This window comes from Dipodomys merriami, unplaced genomic scaffold, assembly GCF_024711535.1.
Source record: "Dipodomys merriami isolate MVZ:Mamm:240054 unplaced genomic scaffold, mDipMer1.0.p SCAF_42, whole genome shotgun sequence".
Classification (NCBI taxonomy): domain Eukaryota; kingdom Metazoa; phylum Chordata; class Mammalia; order Rodentia; family Heteromyidae; genus Dipodomys; species Dipodomys merriami.
In genome coordinates, this window is record NW_027205826.1 from 11,244,461 (window position 1) to 11,268,111 (window position 23,651).

The window sequence follows — 23,651 nt, forward strand, 5'->3', positions numbered from 1 at the left end:
ACGATCCTCCCAGCTAGTGGCTGTCACCATCACCCAAAGAACCTGTCCCTAAGTGGCAACACCTTGGATAATGCCCGAGAAGAAGCAAGACCCTCAGATCACTTTTTTGCCTGCCTACTTTAATATACCTTATGAGACTGAACAAAGGCTTATATCTCCTCCTTTGTCCTCTCTAGTCCTTATATTTGCTACTTAAATTTTTTTTTCCTTGTAAAGGAGGCACCTGACCACATCTCTCTGATGTGTGTTAACATTAAAATGCCTATTATTCCAACTGAGTATATTCAGCCCTCCCCCACTTCAAATCAGTTTAGGACTGACCCTAACAATATCCTATTATATAAAATGGTTAACTTGCTTAAAGACTCAAGCTGGAGACTGGGAATGTTGCTAGCTGTAACTTATGGCCCACCCGCCAAATGTAGCCTGCTGCCAGTTTTTGTAAATGAACGTTAAATTGGAACCCAGCCACGCTCATTCATTTACATGTTGTGTGTGGCTTTTTGTACTACAACAGCAGAACTGAGTGGCCAGGATGGAGACTGTATGGTCTGCAGAGTCTAAAATCTGTCTAGTCCTTCACAGACAAAGTCTGCCAGCCCCTACTCCATGCAAATAGATGGCTCAGATTGGGAATATGAATAATAAACAGTTCTACAGGCTCTAGAGAATTAAGCTACAGTGCAACACATCTGAAAGTAACCTTCCTTTTTGATGCCCTTTTAAAAAAGAGATACATCTGATCGAGGGACATCATATACAAAATGTCACTGACTTCAACAAACACTCAGATTTCTAGTGAGCATCTGAGAAGTTATCTTTGTCCACTTCCTGGGCAATCAAGTCCCTTAGCTGGCAACTCCCCTGGAAAACACATGTAGGAAGCAATGGGACTGAAATATAGTATGCCCCGAGATGCTCCAACACTGCTGAGACAGTGTCCACTACCCACTCATGGGCCAAGCAAGCAAGCAACCCAGCCAGTCAACTTCTAGTGGTAATAAGGCATAAGATGTCAGAGAAGACATAAAACTTGGTGACAAAAGAGCATCTTCAAAATCCTGGATGTGCCTCAGTGGTAAAAGGACTTGGGCAAGGTACTCTAATTTGTTCTGATTTCAGCTGCCTTGCTCCCTGCTTTTCAGCTGCTGGCCAAGTAGGCACACACAGGGTTGCTATCTGCGGGGGCATGAAGGGCAAGTCACATGTGGAGCTAATACTCTCCTCGTAGATGCTAGTATTCTAGAGTCCACAATGAACACCCATTGAGCATCTTCCTCAAGTCAAAGCTCAGATATTAAGACATGGCCTGCGCCCAACATCAACTGTGGCCATACCCACAGCTGGCTGCTCCTCCCAGCCCTCTCTGCATTTCTGTTTAGTAGGATTTCTATCTCTTGATTATACGTAAGTTTCTGGAGGGCAAGACCTCACCTTGCTGGGCTTACAGCCCAATGTGGTGCCTGATACCTACAACTGATAGGGTCACTGAGTACAAGGGTAGGTGGACAAGCATAACCACCCAAGGCCTTCCAACAGTAAGCGACCGGAACACCTCTCTCCTCCCTATCCACATGTAACTATGGTCTCTGGCATCCTGAGAGTTCCTGAACCTCCCCAGGACACCCCCTGAACACATACCTCACAGGTAGCCCAGCCACAAGTAAATGGGGACCACCTAACGCATGCTCCAAAAAGCAACTAAAACAAGAAGCTCATTGAGGGAGTGGTATTCATAGAAATCTACCCTAACACACCTCACCAAGAAGGGATACTAGGCTTGGCATGATGGCTCACACCTATGATCCAAGCTACTTTGAAAGAAAGAATCCCAGTTTGAGTTCAGCCACAAGTTATTGAGTTGAGAGCCCCCTCTCAACAAATAATCTAGGAATAGTGGTGGTCTAGGCCTGTAACCTTAGCTGGTAAAGGCAAAAAAAGAAGCATGATACCTTACCCAAGGTAGTGGGGGGGGGGGGGGCGCGCAAATGGGGTCTTACGGGGGGAAAAAACAAAACAAAACAACCTAATAGTAACTTCTCTCAAAACAGGCCTTCTGAAAACACTTGCCAAGGCACTGGAACAGAGACTTCCTGGAGGGGAACTTGTTTTAGATGAGCTCTGCAAGCCCAAGCATATATAGAACTATTCATCCAGGGTGGGACTCTACCCAGAGGTATGAAGAGCAGGCTGACTTGGGTCCTGCAGTTAGCTTTATAAAGCTGCCTTTGAAGAATGTGTCCAATGCCCCTCTCCCATCTCGTTTACTTGAAACTGATTTCTCATTGCAAACAAACCAACCCTGCACTAATATCTGCCTCCCTGTGTGGAAAGGGAAGAGTCTGCTGCCAGGCTACACGAGAACTCGGGGACGCCGCCACGAAGATGGTGGCTTTCCACAGAAACTTGGCATTTATCATAGCGAGAGCATTATCTTCTCAACAGAAGCTGACAATTTGTCTCGTTCCTCCCTTGAGAGATTCCAGTGAGATCGCATTTGCTTCCCCTGCATGCTGTTTCTCCTACTACAACATTTCTTTGCCTGGAAAGAAAATATTGTGACTCTGTGCCATATTCACTTCATTAGCATAAGAGGAGAAAAAGCCAAATCCTCCCCAGCCTTCCCCCCCACCACAGTAGCTCCAGCTGGGTTAAATCTAGCAAGATCTTAGATGCGGAATTTGTCAGAGAGCTGATGGCTGCAGAGGGAGCAGGGGGACACAGAACCATGGAGCCACTAAGAAACTCAGCCCCTTGGACACTCAAAACTCATCCACTTGGCACAGGAAGACATTTGGGCAGATGAAGGTAGGAGGTCTATTAGAGGGGGTGAACCCAATGGAAGGCAATAATATATGAATTCAGAAAAAGAGAGAGAGAGAGAGAGAGAGAGACAGAGAGAGAGAGAGAGAGAGAGAGAGAGAGAGAGAGAGAGAGAGAGAGAGAGAGAGTGTTTGTGTGTGTGTTTTAGGGACTGATAAACACCCAGAACAAGAAGTAGGTAGGAAATCATTAAGGAATACCTGTGGGCTAGACACTAAGTAAACTTGTCTCTTCTCTATTTTTCTTTTTATACCAATACTAGAATTTGAACTTGGGGCCTTTGTGTATTCTATCACTTGAGCCACATTTGGCTTTAGCTATATTTTGGGATAAGGTCTTGAGGGTTTGTTTTTGTTTTTTTTTTCCCTTAGAACCAGTCTAGATGGAGATTCTCCTACCTATACCACCCTCACAGCTGGGATTACTGATATACATGATTATACCCAACTTGTTGGTTAAACAGAGGTCTTACTAACATTTTGCCAAAATAGCATGGAACCATAATCCTCCTGATCCTCATCTCTCCAAGTATCTGGGATTACAGGCATGAGCCATCAGCCCTTGGCTCTTTTTCACTGTTAACAAGAGGACAAGCAAAGCTCAGACAGTTAAACCAACAGCCCAAGGTCACAACACTAACGAGAACATCTGTGTTCAAACTCAGGTCTATCTAATTCCAAAATTCAATGTTAACACCCCACAGTGTGCAGGAGTCCCAAGACTCTTGCAATAGGTAACAATGCCCCCCTCCCTGTTCTTTTGAGAAGCAAAATGTACTCATCAATGCTTCCTCCTATCCACAGCCAGATTTTCCCAACATCAGACATGTTTATGCTTTGGCTAAATGCTGCTAGACACATTCTGTTCCACATCCTGGCTGATCACCTATCAGTCAGTGCGGAAGGGGGGGACAGGGGAGGGAGGCCAATGTGGGGCACAGGGAGAAAGCACTGGCCTAGAAAAAGCACCTGCCTAGTCCTCCCACCCTAGATGCATACGCCAAGAGTCTGGACAAGTCAAGGCTTCCATGGGCTTCTGAAAGCCATAGACCCCCCCCCCACACACAAGCCTTTCTCTTTCCCCCACCCCTGTACATTCAACAGATTCATGCCTTTCCTCAGACCAAAGAAAGTAAGACCAACAGAGAAAATTAATCACAATTCTGATGTTTACCTTCCTCAAATCCTTCATTTCTCTAGAGCCAAGTTGTGGTGGCTCATGCCTGTAATCCTAGCTATTCAGGAGGCTGAGACCTTTGAGATTCAAAGCCAGCCTTGGCAAAAAAATCCATAAGACTCTTATTTATAGCAAAAAGCTAGAAGTGGAGCTGTGGCTCAAATGGTAGAATGCCAGCCTTGGGCAAAGAGCTAAGGGACAACACCCAGGTCCTGAGTTCAAGACTCAGTGTATACACACACACACACGTGTACACATACACACACTTCCCTCTGGGCAGCTGGGTGTCTACCCTCTACACCAAGACTTGTCTGAGAGTTTACCTGGGCTGGAAGGGCCTTGCCAACCAGTTGACTATGCCTAGCTACTGCCATGGTGCTACAAAGATTTAACTAGAGGGCACATATAGCTAGCTCACTTGCCCTAAGAAGGGAATAACTGGGGCCACATAAGAAGTGCTCCAAATAGTTGACTATGTTCTCTTAGAGCCTATTTTTAAAAAGAAATAAACTGCCAGGCACCAGTGGCTCATGCCTGTAACCCTAGCTACTCAGAGGGATGAGATCCAAGGATCATGGTTCGGCCCAGACAGGAGGACTCCCAGACAGGAGACTCTAACCACCAAAACACCAAAAGTGGGATGGTAGTTCCAGTAGCAGAGCTCTAGCTTTGAGCACAAAAGCTCAGGGTCAGTGCCCAGGCCCTGAGTTCAAGCCCCAGGACGGGTACATGTGTATGCTCACATGCACACAAGTGTGTGCACGCATGAGCGTGCGCGCGCGCACATACACACACACACACACACACAGAGCAGAAGAAAAATTGTATTAATTTTACTATTTAAAAATCCTTCAAAAACTGGCACAGCCCTGCCCTCTGATACAGAGGGCCCATTCATCATATTACTGTGGTCTGTAAACACAGACCACTAACTCCTGCCCAGGCCGTGGCCAGTCCTGGTGTTTGTGGGCAGTACACAGCCCCAGCCTCACCTGGGTGGATGTGCAGCCTAGTAGAGGCAAATTTGACTTTGTTCTTGGTAAACCAAGAAGATCCCATTAAGGATCTTCTCTGCCCCTGGTTTGTTTGCTCTATGGCACAATCTGAGATTGTTTTTAGTCCTTCTCCCATCTTACCCCATGTTAAAATTTACACTATGAGAAAGCAGAGATCTTGCTGACGAGTTTCATGATGAAATTTAGCTCCTAGCTCAGGACCTGCCATTCAGTAGATGGAACTCAAAACCAGATGAATGAATCTGTGAGCAAATTCACTAAAAACAGAGGTTGCAGGCTGCAGAAGTAATACTTTGGGGGCCTAATGAGGAAAGACGACTGTTCCCCTGCACTAAACACTCCCACAATGTGGAGCCTTTTAAGAGCAAAGGCTCTTTTGTTTTTATAGCTTTTTCTTCCTCCTGCTTTACACCAAGTTTATTAACATCTTCCCACCCTTTAATATCTGCTATAAATTCAAAAGGAGCCAGAAAAGCAAGCTGATGAGAATCATATGTAAAAGAAAAGGCAAGAAAACATAAATGAGGATGTGAAAAGCTCTCCCTGAGGCAAAATAAATGCATTAAACGCATTAGTGGATCGATATATTTAAATGTATTTTAATAAACATCAGCTAAGTGATACTGGGACAATTTCCAGATAATATCTTCTACCCTCTCTCCCTCCAAAAAATAGTTTAATTATTCAAAAAAGTTAAAAGAGTTCATCCACAGGCTCCAAGGAAGAATTCTCCTTTGACCCACATTAATTCAACATTTTCATCATAGCCAGAAAACAAACTCAAAGGCCGTTTTACAAACTGAAAGCATCAGAGCACTGGACTAGACTGGAGGAACACTCACCAACAAAAAACTACTCAACTCAGACTCAGAGTCCACATCTTAATGACACCGGGATCCAGGATGAATTTTAGTTTGTGTCATTCCCTCCCCCGGGGTGGGGGTGGGGGATAAAAGACTGAGTAGTAGACTCAACCAGAGGACAGACAGATGGAGAAGATGGAACCATGTGTAGACACATGTGCTTATGTGTGGTGGCTACTGCCCTAGCACAAAGGATTGGAGAGACAAGTCCAGTCTCAAGGAACCGGTTCTCAGAGGTGAAAATAACAATATCAGCCAATGTTTCCAATGTTGATCACGTATTTACTCTGCTCCTGGCAGGATGCTAAGAACTACAGGTGAATTCATGCACCTAATCCTCAGAGCCATCCTATGCATTAAGTATCACTGACGTTCCCATTTTGCAGATAGAGAAAACTGCAGTAGAAAAAAAAAGTGTAAAAAAACCAGATATGCTGGGTTTGACAACAGAAAGAATATAAACCACCCAACTCCTCATTGCCAGATAGACTATAGCACAGAGTTAACAAAAGAGCCTGTTGGTCAAATCTAGCTGCCTCCCAGTTTTTGTAAATAAAATTATAGTGGAACAAAGCCACAACCACCCATTTTCAAATTGTCTTCTGCTCTTATCATGATACAATGACAGAGCTGAGTAGTTTAAGAGATCATCTGGGCCACTGATGGGGTGAGGGGGAGGGGATGGGAAGGGATGGTAAAGGGAAACAAAGGAGAAGGCAACAATGCTTGATAGAAATGTACTCACTACCTTGCCCATGTAATTGTAACCCCTCTGAACAGTTTTTCACAATAATAAAAAAAAAATACTGATAAAGCCCTTTATAAAAAAGTTGGCCAACTAGGGGCTGGGAAGGTGGCTCAGTGGTACCATGCTTGCCTTACAAGCATGAGGCCCTGGGTTCCATTCCTTAGCACCACATAAGCAGAAAAAGCCGGAAGTGGTGCTGTGGCTCAAGTAGTAGAGTGCAAGCCTTGAGCTGAAGAGTTGGTGGACAGTGCCCAGGCCTAGAGTTCAGGCCCCATGACCGACCAAAATACTACTACTACTAATAATAATAAGTTGGCCAACTCTTATGCTAGGCAGTTAAGCATCAAGGATTCTTAGGTTTTCTACCCTCCTACACCTTAATGATGAAGTAAACTGAGGGATGGCCCTAGAACTGAGGTCAGTGTAACCAGAAGCTATTTTGTGCCCTAATTCTCTGTGACATGCTAAACCAGCGTTGTCATAAAATGAGTCACCTTCCAGGAAAACATGGTACAATAATTCTGTAACATTTTAATCTACTAGTCAAGGCAACCCATGCCATCAAAACACAGAAAAGTGGTGTAGTTTAAAAAAAAAAAATGAAAAGAGAGAGAGAGAGAGGGAGAGAGAGAGAGAGAGAGAGAGAGAGAGAGAGAGAGAGAGAAAGCAAGCCCTCTCAGTAGAAGATGTAGATAGGAACCTGGGGCCTGCTTATACCTGGCTTAAGGGTCTAAAACAGGTCACAGAGCCTCTCCCAGCTTTCCTTTCCTAGCTTTAACACACATGCCAACTCAACTGGAATGGAAGACTATAATGTCAATAAATCTTTTCTATTTCTCCTTTGCTTCTTAAACAGGCCTATCAATAAAGTAAATGGGATCTCCTTTTATAAAGAAGGTGATAAACCCTTTAAAAAGAAATAAGCCCTCAAAATATTAGCTTCAGAGAATCTGCAGGTTGCCTGGCAAAAGACTGAAGCACTTCCCTTCCCTTTGGCTAACCATGCCCTTCCTGCATTCCTGAAGAAAGCTGGGAAGGTCAGGAAGTCTGTCTCTCATCACTCCACACTTATTTTTCTTAAGTGTATTCTTTGAATACTAACCTGCTATTAAAGCAAGCCAGAAAATTCCACCAATTGTAAGACTATTAACCTGAACAACCCAAAAATCTCTAATTTCTAACTAATTCATCTGCACAAATTACATCTTCTACAACAGAGCACCTTTAAAAAAAAAAAGATTTCCTGTAAACAATCCACTTTGCAGAGTCTTTTAATCTAATTAAATCCTTACTTACTTTGTTCTTTAACTACAAGAAGTTTACTTTTTACTACACTGGGGCAGAATTTTTACTTTTTCGAGAATCACAGAAATCCCCAAGTGGGAGCCCCCCCCCAAAGGCACAACATTCCAAATCAGTGGGGACCACTATGGTCCCCCTTCACTTCCTTCTCCAGGCCCAATATTCATCTAACACTCAATGTGGGTCCGTGCAGCTAGGCGCAGCTCTGGCTAGGTTAAATCAGGAAGGCAGCATGATAAAAGGTGTGAAGTAAGTGTTCTGTAACACAAAGGAATATTTAAATCTGCCCGGAGGCATAATGAAAAGTATTGACTCAGAGAATCAGAGGTTAAGCCAAGTGTCTAGACATTGCCTGCCTTTCCTTCATTTAGGGTGACCAATTCACTTCAGTTTGCAGTCCTGTACTCCTGGAAACCCACTCAGTCCCAGACAAACTGAGGCAGTCACCCTACCTTAATCCCACTCAGATTGCAGGGGAAAATCCATCAATAATATTAAGACTGCCCATTTGTTGTCTCCCATCTGTCTCAGATCCCTGAATTCAACAAGTAATCACCAACCTGTCAAAGTAACAGACCCTCCTCCATCCAGATTCTTCCATCCTGGAAACATCTTAGTCACAAAATTGCCTCACCCATAAAGAAGAGAGGACCATTGCTAAGGTGGCAGAAGGTATATGGCCTTAAGGAAATCAGATCCTACCTACTTTGTCCATATCTCAGCTCCACAGAAACAATACCAAAAGTGCAGGAAAAAAACTGAAGCAGCCAGTACAAATTCAATCTACGCAATCTGTTTATTTTATGCAAAGTTTTCCTGGTGCTTATTAATGCCAGCTTTTCCTCTACCATTTAATCTCTGCTTCCATTTCATTCTTAGAGGCCTGTGATTATTCTAATTCAGCATTTGGATGACTTCATTTCCGCTCAAGTACACCCAGGTCAACTTGGATAGAAAAGAAAGAGGAGGAGAAGGAAAATAATCAGCTAAAAGCTATTAAATATCAGCCATGTGCCTCATGATTGGTTTTAAAGGCAGTGGTGAGGTTAGCAACCGTCAGAAACTCAACCCTTCTGCCTCTTCCTGAATATTAACATTTTTTTTTCTGGAGCTTTCACTATTATGGCTTTGAATGTAAATAAAGCACAGATTGGCAGCCCACTTTCAGCTAATTCACAAATACCGGGTCTGAAAATACAGCGCTGTAAAAATTTACAAGGCAGTAACTTGGCAAATCCGGCAGTTCTACAGACAGACCATTTCTGGGAGGACAAAAGAAGGAAAAAGGAAAAGCATCCACAACCCATGTAATGGGGTATCCTATGGGGGGGGGAGTCAGGGGGAGGTGGGCAGGCAGGAATCTCCACATCAATGTTCACCCAACAATGAAGTTAACGGCAATGCCAAGTCTAAATGAACTGTGCTTTCTTTCTCTTCCAAAAAAGCCACTCCTGTGCCCAGTGGCACAGCCTGTGAACTGTGATTTCTGGTACACTCTTAGTTCCCACTGAACAAAATCTAGGGAGAAAAAGCTTTCTTTTCTCATGCTAACATCTCATTGTAAGTGACCTCTTCCAGGCCTCCAGAAGAACTCTGGGAAGGTAAGCTGGTAGAAGTTCTTCCTGCTTTCCTCCCCTCCCCACCACTAAGTTCATTAACTCCTTTGCTCCCAACGATTTCTCAAGTCTTGGCCTCTCTCCTCTTAGCCAGGCAGAAAAATTAAATAAAATGAAGCTAAACAGAAATGCAGTCAAATAATGAGAAAAGTTTGGGTCTAGACTGTACCTATTATGCAAATGAACATGGCTTCTGATTAACATAATCTCAGAGATGTCCCAGCTTGCTACCCAGAAGGCATCCTATTTTTCTATTTGTATATTTTAAAACACTGCTAACAGAGCAATAATAATGTCTGATGCCTTTGCCTAACAACAGCTGGCTATATTTTATACACTAAGAGGGAAATGGGAAGTTTTCCTGGGAACCCACTAGCTATTTTAGGAAATCTTTTCTGAAGCAGAGAGAGAGAAAGAGAGAGAGAGAGAGAGAGAGAGAGAGAGAGAGAGAGAGAGAGAGGGAGAGAGAGAGAGAGGAGGATTTAGGAGAAGGGAGGTTAGGGTGCTTGTTCTGCTAACTCAACAGCAGAAACTGGCCTAGGAGGTGAAGGTAACCAGCAAAGCATAAAGCTGTTCATTTTAGAAGGAGGGCTGGTTACCAGCAGAGCCTAGAGCCCCCCATTACTGTGCTAGCTAGCCCCTGATCTAGAAGATGGAGGTGGAAGGAAGAGACAGAATTCTCCCATCTGCTGAGGGGAGCTTTTCCCATGTCACAACCCAGAGAATGAAGACAACACAGGGCAAGGATGGTCTTGTCCTGAGCCAGCAATCAAAGGAGAAAATTTTAAGCCCCAAAGCAGCCTCAGCATGGCCTGTGGAAGAGGGGGAAATGATCCTTCTTGGTTCATTCTATGGTTACAATGGAAGCCCATCCAGCAGGTGACAGGCAAGGCCTGTCAACCCACCTGTGTAAACCACTTCAGAAACAAATGCCTCACAGCCATAACGAAGACAGACTTTTGTTTCCCAGATCCTGAATGAGAGAGCCATACGGGGTCCTGAGCTCTGTTTAGTGTCACCACACTTTGGAAGTGGTAACATTCTATCTCAGGATGACAGTCCACTTTTAGGAATATGATGATGTGCCTATTCATTTTCTCACAAATCTCTTGTCATTTTTCCTCCAGACATCTCTATCCTTGCACATGGGGTATTGAATGGATATACTGCTGTCACCTCCACCTATAACCTGGGGCTAGAAAATACCAGGCACCCATGTTCTCCAGGGCTCCTGCACACCAGTGGAACAAATGAGATCATCAAGTTAAAAAGTTAGCTCATTCTGGTTCTCAGAACTTTTTTTTTCCCCATAAAGTGTTGGAACACCACCCTCTGAAGCTCAAGCTAACTTCTACAGCAGAACACACAAGCCAGATCCATCACAGTGAGTTCCAATTACCTTCCACCTTCTTTCCACAGAGCTCTTTTCCACAACACCTGCAGGACTATAACTTTCCAAACCTCTTCTTTCCATCACTACCATGGGCTGGCCCAGGAAAGGGTTAAAGCCCTCATGTCAAGCACAGGCTGGGGCACTGGCCCAGAAGGAACATGGGAACCAGGGCAGCTGAGTGATAAAGGCCGGATTGTAGCAGCCCACTGAATTGGAAATGACTTGTAGGCCTAATGAAACAGAACTTTGGCAGTAAAACAGAATGAAAGGAATGAGACAATAAAAGGCAGGACAAAGGGTGCAGAGTCATTTCAGCTTAGCAAAATAAGCTCACTTTGTTGTTGGGGAAAGCCAAAGCGGATTAGGATAAACCAATGACTAAGCATAAGTCTTCCAAACTAATTACACAGTTCACCATGTGAAGTATAATTGGAAACCTCCAAATGTGGGCTGCCTCGCTCTCACAGGAGTCCTACCGAGTAAGCATCACCTATCAAGCCAGGGCACACCTGAGCAGCTCTGTCATCTAGGGAGCAGCTGAATGGTGTACAACTTCCTGCTCCATCTGTGACCAGGCAAAAGGCTCAGTGTTTCAAGGCCTCTCTATGATCTCCAAATCCTACAAGTGGCAATGTAAGAAACTCCTCCTTGCTGAAGGGATAAAGAACGAGGGAAACTCAAATGCATGGGGTTTCTTTGATCTAGAGTGCTTTAATTACCCAGCTGGGCTCTTCTGGGTGGCTTCTGCAGAGCAGTCCATCCCATTGCCTGGGACTGCACAAGGATAACAGAGCATCATTTACCTGCCATTCTTTGGAATGGCCTATATATACATCATTTCCGTAGGTATAGAATCATGAAATGCAGATAATATCCACTAAGAAACCAAGGCAGCTAAATAAATTACTGTACATCAGTGTTTTTGACAAATGAACAGAACTTGCTCTCCCTTAGTGTCAAAGTAGGAGCTGGGAGTTTTTTTTGTAAAAGGGAAAAGGATATATTATGCAAAAATGAGTGACCATCCATGCTCTGCCCAGTATGCAGAGATGTTACACAATGGCCTCTTCCCCATCACCCACATAACAGATATGTACCTATCTCACTGACATCCTTGAGAAGCACATTGTAACATCCCTAAAAAGCTTAGCACCAAGCACAATAAACTTTAATAAAGAAAAATCAAAACAAGGCACAAAGTATCTTCAGAGTAAAATCAGAGCCATGCAATCCCAAGTTGTATTCATTTAGACCTAGTTCTTGCAGTAGGGAGATAGCAGAACCATATGGTTTGTCTGGGTCTTAGACACAGGATGAAGATTTCAGTTATAAATAGTGACCTTCTTCCCTGCATCATCAAGTCCAGAAATAAACTCTAATATGGTTAAGACTCTTTGGTTATTACCTAACATGTTCACAACTCTTCATAATGCATTGTTTTGGATTGTATAGATACCTCCAATTATCATATATTATCTACTTATATTTAGAGAATTTCTACATCACTGACTTTTTAAGCTTAAAACCAATCTTAGGAATAATTATTCAATAAGGGATTAGAAAATTTGCCCCAAAATATAGCTCATCTATTTTTGATGACAACAGACCCCTTGTCTGTTTATATGTTGGTTGTTTGCTCCCTACAGCAACATTTGCAAGAAGTTGCAATAGAGACAATACAGTTTGCAAGGCAGAAATATTTACTACTCTAGCCCTTTACAAGTTTTCAATCTCTTCCTTCAGAAAAGAAACCAAGGCCAGCACAGAAATAACCTGTCCCAGGGTATCACGTTAGTCCCAACATGATGGCCTGAACAACTTACCTTGCTCCAAGGCAGACATCAGAACAGCTCCCCAGAGGGAAGGCAGCCATCTAAGTTATCCTTACACCAGTGGCCTTACCTCACAATTTCATGTTAAATGTAAGTGTCCCTAACCTTCTGGGAGGAAGGTGGAAGAAAGCACAATAAGCCTCCAATCTGAGTTATTTAAAGCCCTTGGTGTGTCATTCTGAACCCACTCCACTTTCAGTAATGACATATTTAAACTCCTTTAGCTTAGCCCCTTGATAACAGTCTAACCCATCTTCCCTGTACCTGAAACACACAGTTGGAGCAGCTGACACTTCAGACAGGAAGAGAAGGGACAACAGAATGACAGGAAGGGAAACCTACAAGGTGGCATACCCAGTGTGGAGGCTGCAGAGACAATTGAAAGTTCTAGACTTGGAGAGAATGGAAGCAGCATAGGAATTTTGGCTTATATACTGCTTAGCTAGCTGAGTTTGGCTGAATCTTATCCTCCCTGGCCCTTACCAGGTCACCAAATGACCTGGATGACACTGATTTCCACTGTACAGGCAGGCACTGTTCCTAGGCCCTCCAAATGGACACCATGCCTTTCTCTCATCTGCAGCCATCCATCCTACATCTATCCTAGGGACTGATTAGAGGTTGGAAAAGAGCAATGTCCAGGTTCTGTTATCAGATGAACAAGCTTCTTTGGGGGGATATGAGTTTCTGTATCCAACTCTACCTCTCAGAAAGCTATGACATTAAGTCCAAGATATAACCATACTGAGAGGCCATTTAACAACCTGCAATGTGAAAACACCACCAGTGGCCTCCTAAAGAAAAATTAAAACAAGTAAATGGCCTGGTCCAGAGTTCAGCTCTTTTTATAAATAATAAAATTACATCTTACTAACTTACAGTTGGTACAAAGGGTAGCCCAAAACAACTGCAGACTTAGGAACATGAATGTATACATATGGGTGCACTTATATCTGAGTATATTTACATAAGAACAAGTACATATGTATGTGTGTGTGTGCACCCACATGCGTGCACATGTGCATACAAGTCACCTCCTTCAACCAGAATATATACTACTGAAAGGTAGAGTCCGATTGTCAACTTATCTGTTACCTTCTTTCACAGTTGCTGGATTTATTGATGGCTCCAAGGCCTAGCAGCAGCCTTTCCTTACTTTGATCATTCTGAAGTCAAACAAATTACACCAGAATCCTGAGAGGTGAGCCTGCGCAAGGGGCCACAGACCTAACAATTGCTACAGGGAATGAGAAGCAAGCTCTTCTGAAGGCAGACCCAGATAATACACAGAGCATATATGGGAGATAAGCTGGTAACATGTGAGCAGAAAGAATATTGCCGGTTTTGATACACTCAAAAGCCTCCTTAGTCCTTTAATGAAACACTTGATCAGTTAACACATCCTGCCAGCATGCACAAACACTACTGCACAATTAACTGGGCAGCATCAGACCCACCAAGTGCTATGCCAGAGAAGATGGTTTGTGACTGTTTCCCACACAAAAGGACAAGTGTTCTCAGGGAAGTGACGAAAGCAGCCATGGCCATGGCTGAGACTTGCAGGGCATTGCGCCACTGACATTCTGGGTCACAATTATATGTGTTAATGAGAAACAACCGAAAGACAGACAGAAGGGAAGAGAGAGAAAAGGAGAAGAGGAGGAAACAAAGATTGGGGGACATACAGACACATGGTGTCTGCTGACAAGCCCAGACCTGTTTGGAATACTCTTAACAACTCATCTAAGCAACATCAACTTCTTTGACACCAGCAAAAAAAGAGGCCCAGGAGATTCCAAGGCAGGTTATGGCTTGAAAAATAATCCCACCTCATGTTTGCAAACACTACCCCTGGACTTGTTTTAAAGGAAGAAAGACGAATCACCCTCCAGATCTTTCCATTATATAAGATGGACTTGTCTCATTTAATTATTTCCAACCCTCTCCCTCAGGCAGGGTGGGGCCAGGTGATGGACAAATCCCCTTGTACCTTAAATCTGTCTTGGAGAGAGAAGTACTGAAAAGTGCATGGTCCCTGGCACATTTAGCTGTTCCCTAGAACCAGCCAAAATGAATAGACTTCCAACTGGCAGTGTCAGAAAGAGCTGTGGAGAAGGCATCTTTCAAAACCCATCTAGGTGGGCAAGTCAGTGCCATTTCAAATGCACAGCATGGCTGGAAAGGGCTGGTTTCACCTTGTTGCATGGTCTCATATTCATGCAGAAATTGATTAACACCAGAGACAGAGAAAATCTCCATTTCAAAGCTAAATAAAGGTCATGGCCCTCATCCCAGACAGTGGCTCATAAACAGATAAACCTGGGGATGGTGTCATAGATGCCCATCGCCCTAGGCAAACAAGCTGAAAGCACAGAACCTTCCTGCCGCTGGCCAGTGGGAGGTGGTGCCCTTGTCCTGCCCGTGGCAAGCTAATGTGGGAGTAAATAAATGAGTGATGAGGGTAGAACAGGCACCGCATTTTCCCAGAATGTCACAGTGCTCTGCTGTATTAGCCCTTTAGCGAGAAAGGCAGACCTGTGTGGAAAGAGCTGGTCTCAAAGATGCAGGAAGTAAAGGGCTAGGTCTGTGGGTCACCTGCCACCCTCCTTGGGACTGGGGTTTCTGCAGGAGCCACAGAGGGAGATTTTACAAAGAGCAAAAGAGATCATCCCCCTGGGCCAACAGGGGAAGGAACAAAGGCCCTCAGGAAAAACACACCTGCCAAGACATAGTCTCTCTCTACCAACTAGAAAGAACTCACATTAATCACCGTCTGTCTGTCTGTCTATCTGTCTGTGATTCTCCATGTGTCATATGTGTACCTTCTCACCTTCCATTTCTTGGTGGATTTGAGGCTCCAGTGCCCAGCCTATTCTATCAGCAGAGCCCAGAGCATCATTCTGCTGCTGTCTCATGGGCCCTCAGGTCAGAGAACACCAGGTACAGACTGGTACAGATGTTGGGTACAGCCAACATTTTTCCTGAGTCTCCTGCACTTGACAGAGAGTATTCAGCTGCCAAGAGCCCCAAGGAGCCTCATCTATCAATGCATTTTCCAGAAAAGCATAGAATAAGGAAGCTAGCACCAGTATACAGGCTTCCAGAAGCTTCTGTAGGCGCCTCTGTCCTGTGAGTCAGTCACAGCCCTACAGCCCTACCCCAGGCCCCATGCAGCCATCAAATGTTAGCAAAACCATGTTGAAAGGCCACTCTGCCTGGTCCTGCAGGCTCATGGGGAATCAGGCTGATCCTATCCCAGACTTTTCCATAGTGGTTCCTGCAGAAAGTCATTTCAATGGTGATAGTTAAGTTCAAGGACAAGATTCTTAAAGACACAGCTATGGCAAAGGCAGAGCCATGATTGCTACTCCTAAAGACCATTCAGCTAGCTTCCTGTGAACTGTGCTACCCAACCCCCTCACAGCACTTACCTTGCCAAACTGCTCAAAGTATTGCTTTACATCTTCCACTACGGTGTTCGCAGATAATCCGCCTACAAATATTTTCTTTGTTCTTGTGACCATCTGCAAGAAATGACAAGAGGACGACACACGTTAACCAGGTTATCTGAAGCAATGCTTGATAAGATTCTGAAAAACACGCCCCACTCCACCTTTCTGTAGAAAGGCACTTTGAAATCTATGAAGGCAGCATGGACCAAGCCATTCAATATCTAAGAATGCTGCTCTGCATATCTTAGGCATTCTGTCTGCCAGAATGAAGAAAGTCCCTACTGACAGAGTAGACTTGGGATCATTGGGATCCCAAGATGTAGCATCATTCTAATGTACTAGTATGTAGCCCAAAAACAAACACACACACACACACACACACACACACACACACAAAAAACTCAGACTATTTTCAATATAAGAGATGCAGATAAAACACAGCTAACATCATAAAACCTGCTGCTGAGAATGTATCCCCCCAAAATGTGTACAATAACAACTGCATACATAAGCCTGTAATCCCAGCTATTGGGGAGATAGAGACTGGGAGCAAAAAACTAGCAAGACCAGCCCATCTCAATCAACAAGCCAGATACGATGGCACATTTCTATCATCTCAACTTCATCAGTGGGCACTTTCTTAGAGAAAGATCAAAGTCCAGAACAACCCTGGAAGAAAAAGTGAGCACAAGGCCTTGAGTTCAAATTTAGTTCCACTAAATTAAAAAAAAAAGAACTGTACATATAATTCAAAGCTTGGTGAGGTCTGTCTGTGCTCAGCTGTTCTGATGCTAGTATATGTCCATACACAAGATAGATGCCAACCTCACACCTGGGGACCACCCTGCAAGTGCTGTAGCTGCTCTTTCCTCTCCAAATTTTTCATAACTCACCTTGATTCACTCTACACTCTAGTTTAGTTCTGGTAATCCCCAGATCAACACGCCTCTGCTCTCACAGGACTTTCTTCTTGGAATGTCTCTCCAGGCCTAAGTCTTCCCATGGCAAGTTGTAATTATCCTCCAAGGTCCCATGACCTTCTCCAAAATTTATACTGTCTACTTGCTATCCCAGCCAGAAGCTACTCTGCTCTCCTCTGAAACCTCTAAGCATCGGACCCATAGCCTGCCAGCAGCAAGCATTGTTCCACAACAACCTCCCTCTTGCCAAATGACTTCCTTCTCCACATGGTCTAGACTTCTGACTCCCTGAAGAATCATCTTCAATGCTAAGCACAGGGTCAGACACTACCCACTCTGAATGGTTCATGGAGGAAAAATAAGCAAATAGAGTCACATTTTAGAGTCCTACCAGTTCCAAAGCAAAATCTCTGCTCAGAGCAGAGATTAAACATTTTACATGCAAGAGCCAAAAATTAAGGAAATAAACTCAGCTCTAAAGATTTAGTTTAGGCTGTTATGCTGGGCTTAATGTCAAAATTAAAAACTGTGGCCAGGTGGCAGCATGTTTCTAATCCTAGCACTGAAGAGGATTGTGAGGTTCCAGATCAACCTGGACTACAGAACAAGACCCTATGTGTCCAAAAGTAAAAATAATTAAAAACAAAAATTAAACAAAACTGAAAAAAAAATTAAAAGATATAAAAATACAGTGAGTGCTATCTGAATACCTATAATAAAAAACAAATGCCATCTACACTGATTATGGCAGGATACAGGAAACTACAATAGATGGGTTGTGGCTGCCTGAGGGTTCACAGGCCTTACGGGATGCTTGGCATGTTTACTGAGTGCATGAATAAACCAACCCACTTCCAACAGATCACCTGAGTGATACTAGAGGCACAGAGGGTACTGGGGGCACATATGTCACTATAACCCACAGGCTGATCCTAAACTAGAAGACCCTTGTAATGGACTTTCTACACTGTTTTAAGGTGTCCTAATGACCATATTGTCTCTTGCCTTCTTCCTGCTGCCTATGAAGAGTATACCACCACTTGCTTGCCTGTTAAAGCCCTGTTTACTGGTTGCCATCTCTTTGGGGATATGAGCCAAAGTGATTTAAGTGAGAACATTCTTCAACCACCCTGCCAGTGTCCCCTATCACCAAAGCTTCCAGGACCCTCATGTTCTACTCCTGCTCCTTCTGTCTATCCTCCTTTTTTATCCATACATAAAGTACCCCTGGAAGATCAGATCAAGGTCACCTTAATGGTGAAATTCCATCAGGCCTTGTGATGGTTAATCTTGTCAATTTGATTAGATTGACAGATGCCTAAGAGATTAGTAAAGTTCATTTGTGTTTCTATGACAGCATTTCCAGAGATGATTGATATGTGGGGCAATATATGAGGGGGAAAGAACCATCCTGAATGTGGGTGGCACCACACAATAGGCTTGGGAGCTAGATGGAATGGAAGTGGAAATAAAAAGGTAGCTAACACAAGCAAGTAGCCTCTTTCTTTTTCCCTCTAGCTGTCTCCTTCCTGATTACTACGATGTAAGCTGCTGCTCTCCCCATGTCCCTCCTGCCAGGACAGACTGAAACCTCTAAATCTGCCCGGGGGTGGAGGAAATTTATTTTGGGAGGGCCAGTAACTGGGACTTGAACTCAGGGATTCATGCTCTCACTTGGCTTTTTCATTCACAGAAATACTTTAACACATGAGCCACATCTCTACTTCTGGCTTTTTGCTGGTTAAAAAGAGTCTCAGACTTTTCTGCCTAGGCTGACTTCAAGCCAGGATCCTCAGATCTCAGTCTCCTGAGTAGTTAAGGATTATTACAGGGGTGAGCTAGCAGCACCCAACAAATCCTTCCTCATTGAAGTTGTTTACGACCAGTATCCTGTCAAGGCTATAAGAAAAGCTAACATGTTGAAGTCTCTTCCTATACTCACTAATCACCAAATTTTACTAACCTAACTTTCTCAATGTATTCACTCAACAGATATATAAGTGCTAGGTGCCGGTGCTTTACATTCTCAGAATGTGAAATTCAGCTCACTATCAAATGAAGACATAATAATTAGCCCACTACACAAGGTTCCCACGAGGGCTAAATTAAATATCATATGCCTAAGAGTCTAGCAGGGCATGTGGAGATGAGAAATAAATGGTTACTATAATGGAATCCACAGCTAGATACTGGATTCATCCCTTTACACTCAGACAAAATGTGCAGCACTAAGATGTGTTACACAAAAAGCTTAGAAAACCCAACTCCCACTGCTCTACTCTCTTCCACTATAATTTCAAAAACACTGCATCTCTACATAGCATCAAAGCTGCTGAGACTCCCAATAGCTAATTTCAGATTTTCCATTTCTTTCTTTTTATTAACCCCAATACAGACAAGTAATTAAATATCTGTAAAGAAACACTACCATGATCTACACACATTTGCTGATGGGAGCCTGGACTGATAGCACCTCTGGAGAGGCCGTCTATGAAAGGAAGCCCGGGCACCCTTTATATACATTGCTCAGAAGCAGCTGAGACAGAGAAGGCTCTGCTGCATTCCCAACATTCATGTGGACCACCATGTCTTCACTCCACGTCACAGAAAAGCAACAGAACATTCATTCTCCAGAAAACGGTCCAATGAAAGAATCTCTTCATACATCTTCCACCATCACCTTTCAACCAGCCATAAACATGACATCACAGAGCCCTAAACACAGAGGCAGATACCCAGCAGTAAATCTATAGATCCAACCACCCTGCCAAAAAAAAAGAAAAAAGAAAAGGAAAAAAAAAAGCCTTTAAAATACTCCTTTTGGAAGGATGAGAAATTCCAGGTCCAAGACAGTGTACCAAAGTGTCTGCGTTTCTGAAAACATCCTCTCCAGGAACCAGCTCAGAGGCAGTGACAGATCCTACTAAGTACACACTAAAGAGAACCTGCTTAATCAAAACCTTCCATACGTGGAAAGGCCAGTGGGAAGATGTGTGACACTTGGTTAGCTGCTCACTGATGCTGTGGCTTTGAAGAGGGGAGCACAGCTGGGGGAGTGAGGGTGCTGTGCATGGTGACCTCTCCTGCCAGGGCCACAGGGGAGAAGGGGAAGTAGGGATGATCAACTTCGTGAGTCCTAATGCCATCACTGCCAAATGGAGTGTGGACTGCTTGGTGATTTGCATTCTGGTGAGACTCACAAGAGGAAGCAGAAGACCCTAGAATCACATTCTTCTCTCTGTTTCCCTTCCATTTCCATGGCTACTGAGAAAGACAGGGAGGGAGTGGTGCTGGGATATCCACCCTCAGTGGAAGTAAACTGACATCATACAAGCTTGGTGCATGTGTGAGTCTGCACACAAGTACGTGTGTATGCACAGTGAAATGTCTGGGTATTTAGAGTAACTCTCATCCTCAAGTCTGGAACTATCCAGTACTCCTCCCCACACACATCTGACCTTCTGACCTTGGGAAAAGTAGACAAGGAGAAGGTACTTGCCAGCTCCTAGGCTCTATGCTTCTCTGTGTTACAAGAAAAAACTTTTCTGCTAGGCACTGATAGTTCACTCCTGTAACCTTAGCTACTCAGGAGGCTGAGATCTGAGGATAGTGATATAAAGCCAGCCTGGGCACGAAAGCCCATGAGAGACTCTTATCTCCAATATCAGCCCTGAACACCCCCGCCCCCCAAAAAAGCAAAGGACAGTGTGTTCAAACTCCAGGACCAGCACACAGAAAAATCCTTTCCACCCAATGAAGTCACCTTTGTTTCTTTCCTTCCTGCACTAGGCACCTGACACCTCTGCGGTACTTAACCAGTACAGGGGTACTGGCTATTGCACACCACAATGCTCAGAGGAAGGGGCCATCCAAATGTTTTGAGTGCACACAGCCCAAAATCTAATGACTAGGAAACTCTCAAACATCTCTCCCTGAGTTTGTGGTGAAAGGGATGCAGGAAAGCTTCCAGTATGAGTGCTTTACACAAGCAGTGATACTACCCAACTCTGGCACTCCAAGAAGCCCTCCATTTATGGTATAGGTCTCACTCAGGGAAGTAGGGTGATTGTGAGTGTTGTGGGGGGTGTATGTAAACAGTGAGCAGTCACACGCTCACAGCAGTGAGCAGTCACACGCTCACAAACCCTTAGGGAAGTAGGGTGGTTGTGAGTGGTGTGTGTGTGTGTGTGTGTGTGTGTGTAAGTAGGGTGGTTGTGAGTGGTGTGTGTGTGTGTGTGCAGTGAGCAGTCACACGCTCACAAACCCTTGCCACAAAGTTGTGCCTGGAGATTCGTAATTTATATAAACACCACTGCTCTTAACAAAGGCTCCTACACCTGTACCACTTCAGAAAAATGCTGTTTATACCTAAGCAGCGGCCGGAGTCAGATGCTAACAAAAGCTGCAAAACCTTCCTGCCTCCAGCCTAAGAACTAGAGTGGGAGTTGGGCTGTTTGGGGTTTTTCTTGTTTTGTTGTTTTGTTTTTTTTTTTAAGTTGGTTGCGGGGCTTGAACTCTGGGCCTAGGCACTGTTCCTCAGCTCTTCAGCTCAAGGCAAGCACTCTACCACTTGAGCCACAGTGGCACTTCCGGTTTTCTGGTAGCTTACTAGAGATAAAGAGTCTCTTGGCCTTTCCTGCCCAGGCTGGCTTTGAACCACAACCCTCAGATCTCAGCCTCCAGAGTAGCTAGGATTAAAGGTATGAGCCACCAGCACTCTGCTAGGTTGTTTTCTTTTTTAAAACTTAAGAAATTCTTGTTAAAGATTGCTTCCATCTAGAAGATGGATCACTGCTTGTATTCACAAAAAAAAAAAAAGTTTAAAGCAAATGTAAGAGGGAGGAGAGGAGAGAGGGACAGAGAGAGAGACAGTAAGATGGGGAGGGGGGAGAAAAGCAGAATGGGATAGAAGGTTAGAAAAGCTATGGGGGGGGGGGGGGAAGGGGTCGGTCCTGGGGCCTGAACTCTGGGCCTGGGTGCTGTCCCTCAGCACTTCAGCTCAAGGCTAGCACTCCACCACTTGAGCCACAGCGCCACTTCTGGCTTTTTTCTGCTTATGTGGTGCTGAGGAATTGAACCCAAGGCCTCATACATGCAAGGCAAGCACTCTACCATTGAGCCACCTTCCAAGCCCAGAAAATCTATTCTTAAGAAGTGGAAGGGGAGAACTTAGTTCCAATAGTACAGGCCCGGAAATATTAGTAGTATAGTAATCACCTTCAATGACCCATCCATGCACTGCCACCACAGCCTCTGAATCCAGTGTCACACTCACCTAGCATGTCATACTAAGACAGCTCTGGTGCTGATAATCTTCAAGTGTTTTTATGATCATGCAGAAAAAAAAGTTTGAATTAGACAGCATGCCAAAGTTCATGTTACATTATTTGTTGTTTTCAGATATAATAAGCAATCTTGTGGTAACATCACTGTGGATGTAAGGTGGATTATAAATCCAGTGACTGATGTCCTTATAAGAGGAGGAGAGGACACACAGGGAAAGGGTGTTCATGTGATGATAGAGAGAATGATTGTCTACAAGCGATATGCCCAAGACCACCACCAACTACCAGAGACCTGCAGAGGTACAGAACAGATTTTCCTCAGATCCTGCACAGCAATCTGCTGCCATTAGATTCTGGACTCCCATTTGCCTAATCAACCCTATGTGTGGTGACCTATCCCAGGGTTCCAGGAATCTAATCAAGAGAGACCCCAGGACACCACTGTGTCACTCTTTCTTAGTGCCACTGAAACCAGTGCCACAGAGAAGCTCTCCTTTGATGGGGAGGAGAATATCACTCCACACTGTGGCAATGTGAGGAGTCTCCTCAAGGAAGGCAGTTCTTACCCACTGCTTGTGTCCTACTCTAACAGAGGCCATAGGGAGCATGAGTGTCTCTACCTTAAAATATGGGAAAACAGAGAAACTGTAAGGAGAGACAAACACTAAAGAGGAAGGCAATTCCTTATAAACACATGATGACAAAGGAAGGGCCAGGGATTATATATGGACAGACTGCTGCCTCATACAGATGGATACAGATGGGAAAGGTCATCTTCCCTATGGAAAAGTCCTTTTGCCTGATGTTTCTTCCATGCCTGGAGTTCTCTTCCCTCACTCCAGACCCTCAGTGGGCCAGGCCTGAGCTCTGCTCTTCCCACAAGTTACCTCATGCAATTCAGCAACAGGTCTCAGCCTCTCCTCTGGACAAAGAAAAAACACCCAAGGTGAACAGCTCTAAGAAGTTACATCATGGATAATAAAAACCCCACCTCCTCTATTCATGGAAGGCTCTGGCACTTCCATTACTGATGGTGTTGACTTCTCTCTTCCCAACAGAAAGACACAGATGGGGAAAGGGGACAAGGGACAACTAAGGGCACTATGAGAAGCAAATTATCTTTGTTCCTTTAAATGTTCAAGTGAAGATGTAAAAATGACAGGCCAGATGTCACTAGTAGAAACATACAAATAGCTAAGTTGCTCTGGAAAAGTCAGGCTGCTTC

General features: G+C 44.2%; 1 protein-coding gene across 8 annotated transcripts in view; it reads right to left on the reverse strand.

The window, feature by feature from the left end:
- Msi2 (musashi RNA binding protein 2) overlaps positions 1 to 23,651 on the reverse strand; it is a 373,812-nt gene that overhangs the window by 221,019 nt on the left and 129,142 nt on the right. For all 8 annotated transcript variants that reach the window (XM_069993232.1, XM_069993231.1, XM_069993230.1 and 5 more), the window contains one exon: positions 16,201 to 16,293. In XM_069993232.1, coding sequence (XP_069849333.1) covers positions 16,201 to 16,293 — 93 coding nt within the window. The remainder of the gene's footprint in view (positions 1 to 16,200; positions 16,294 to 23,651) is intronic.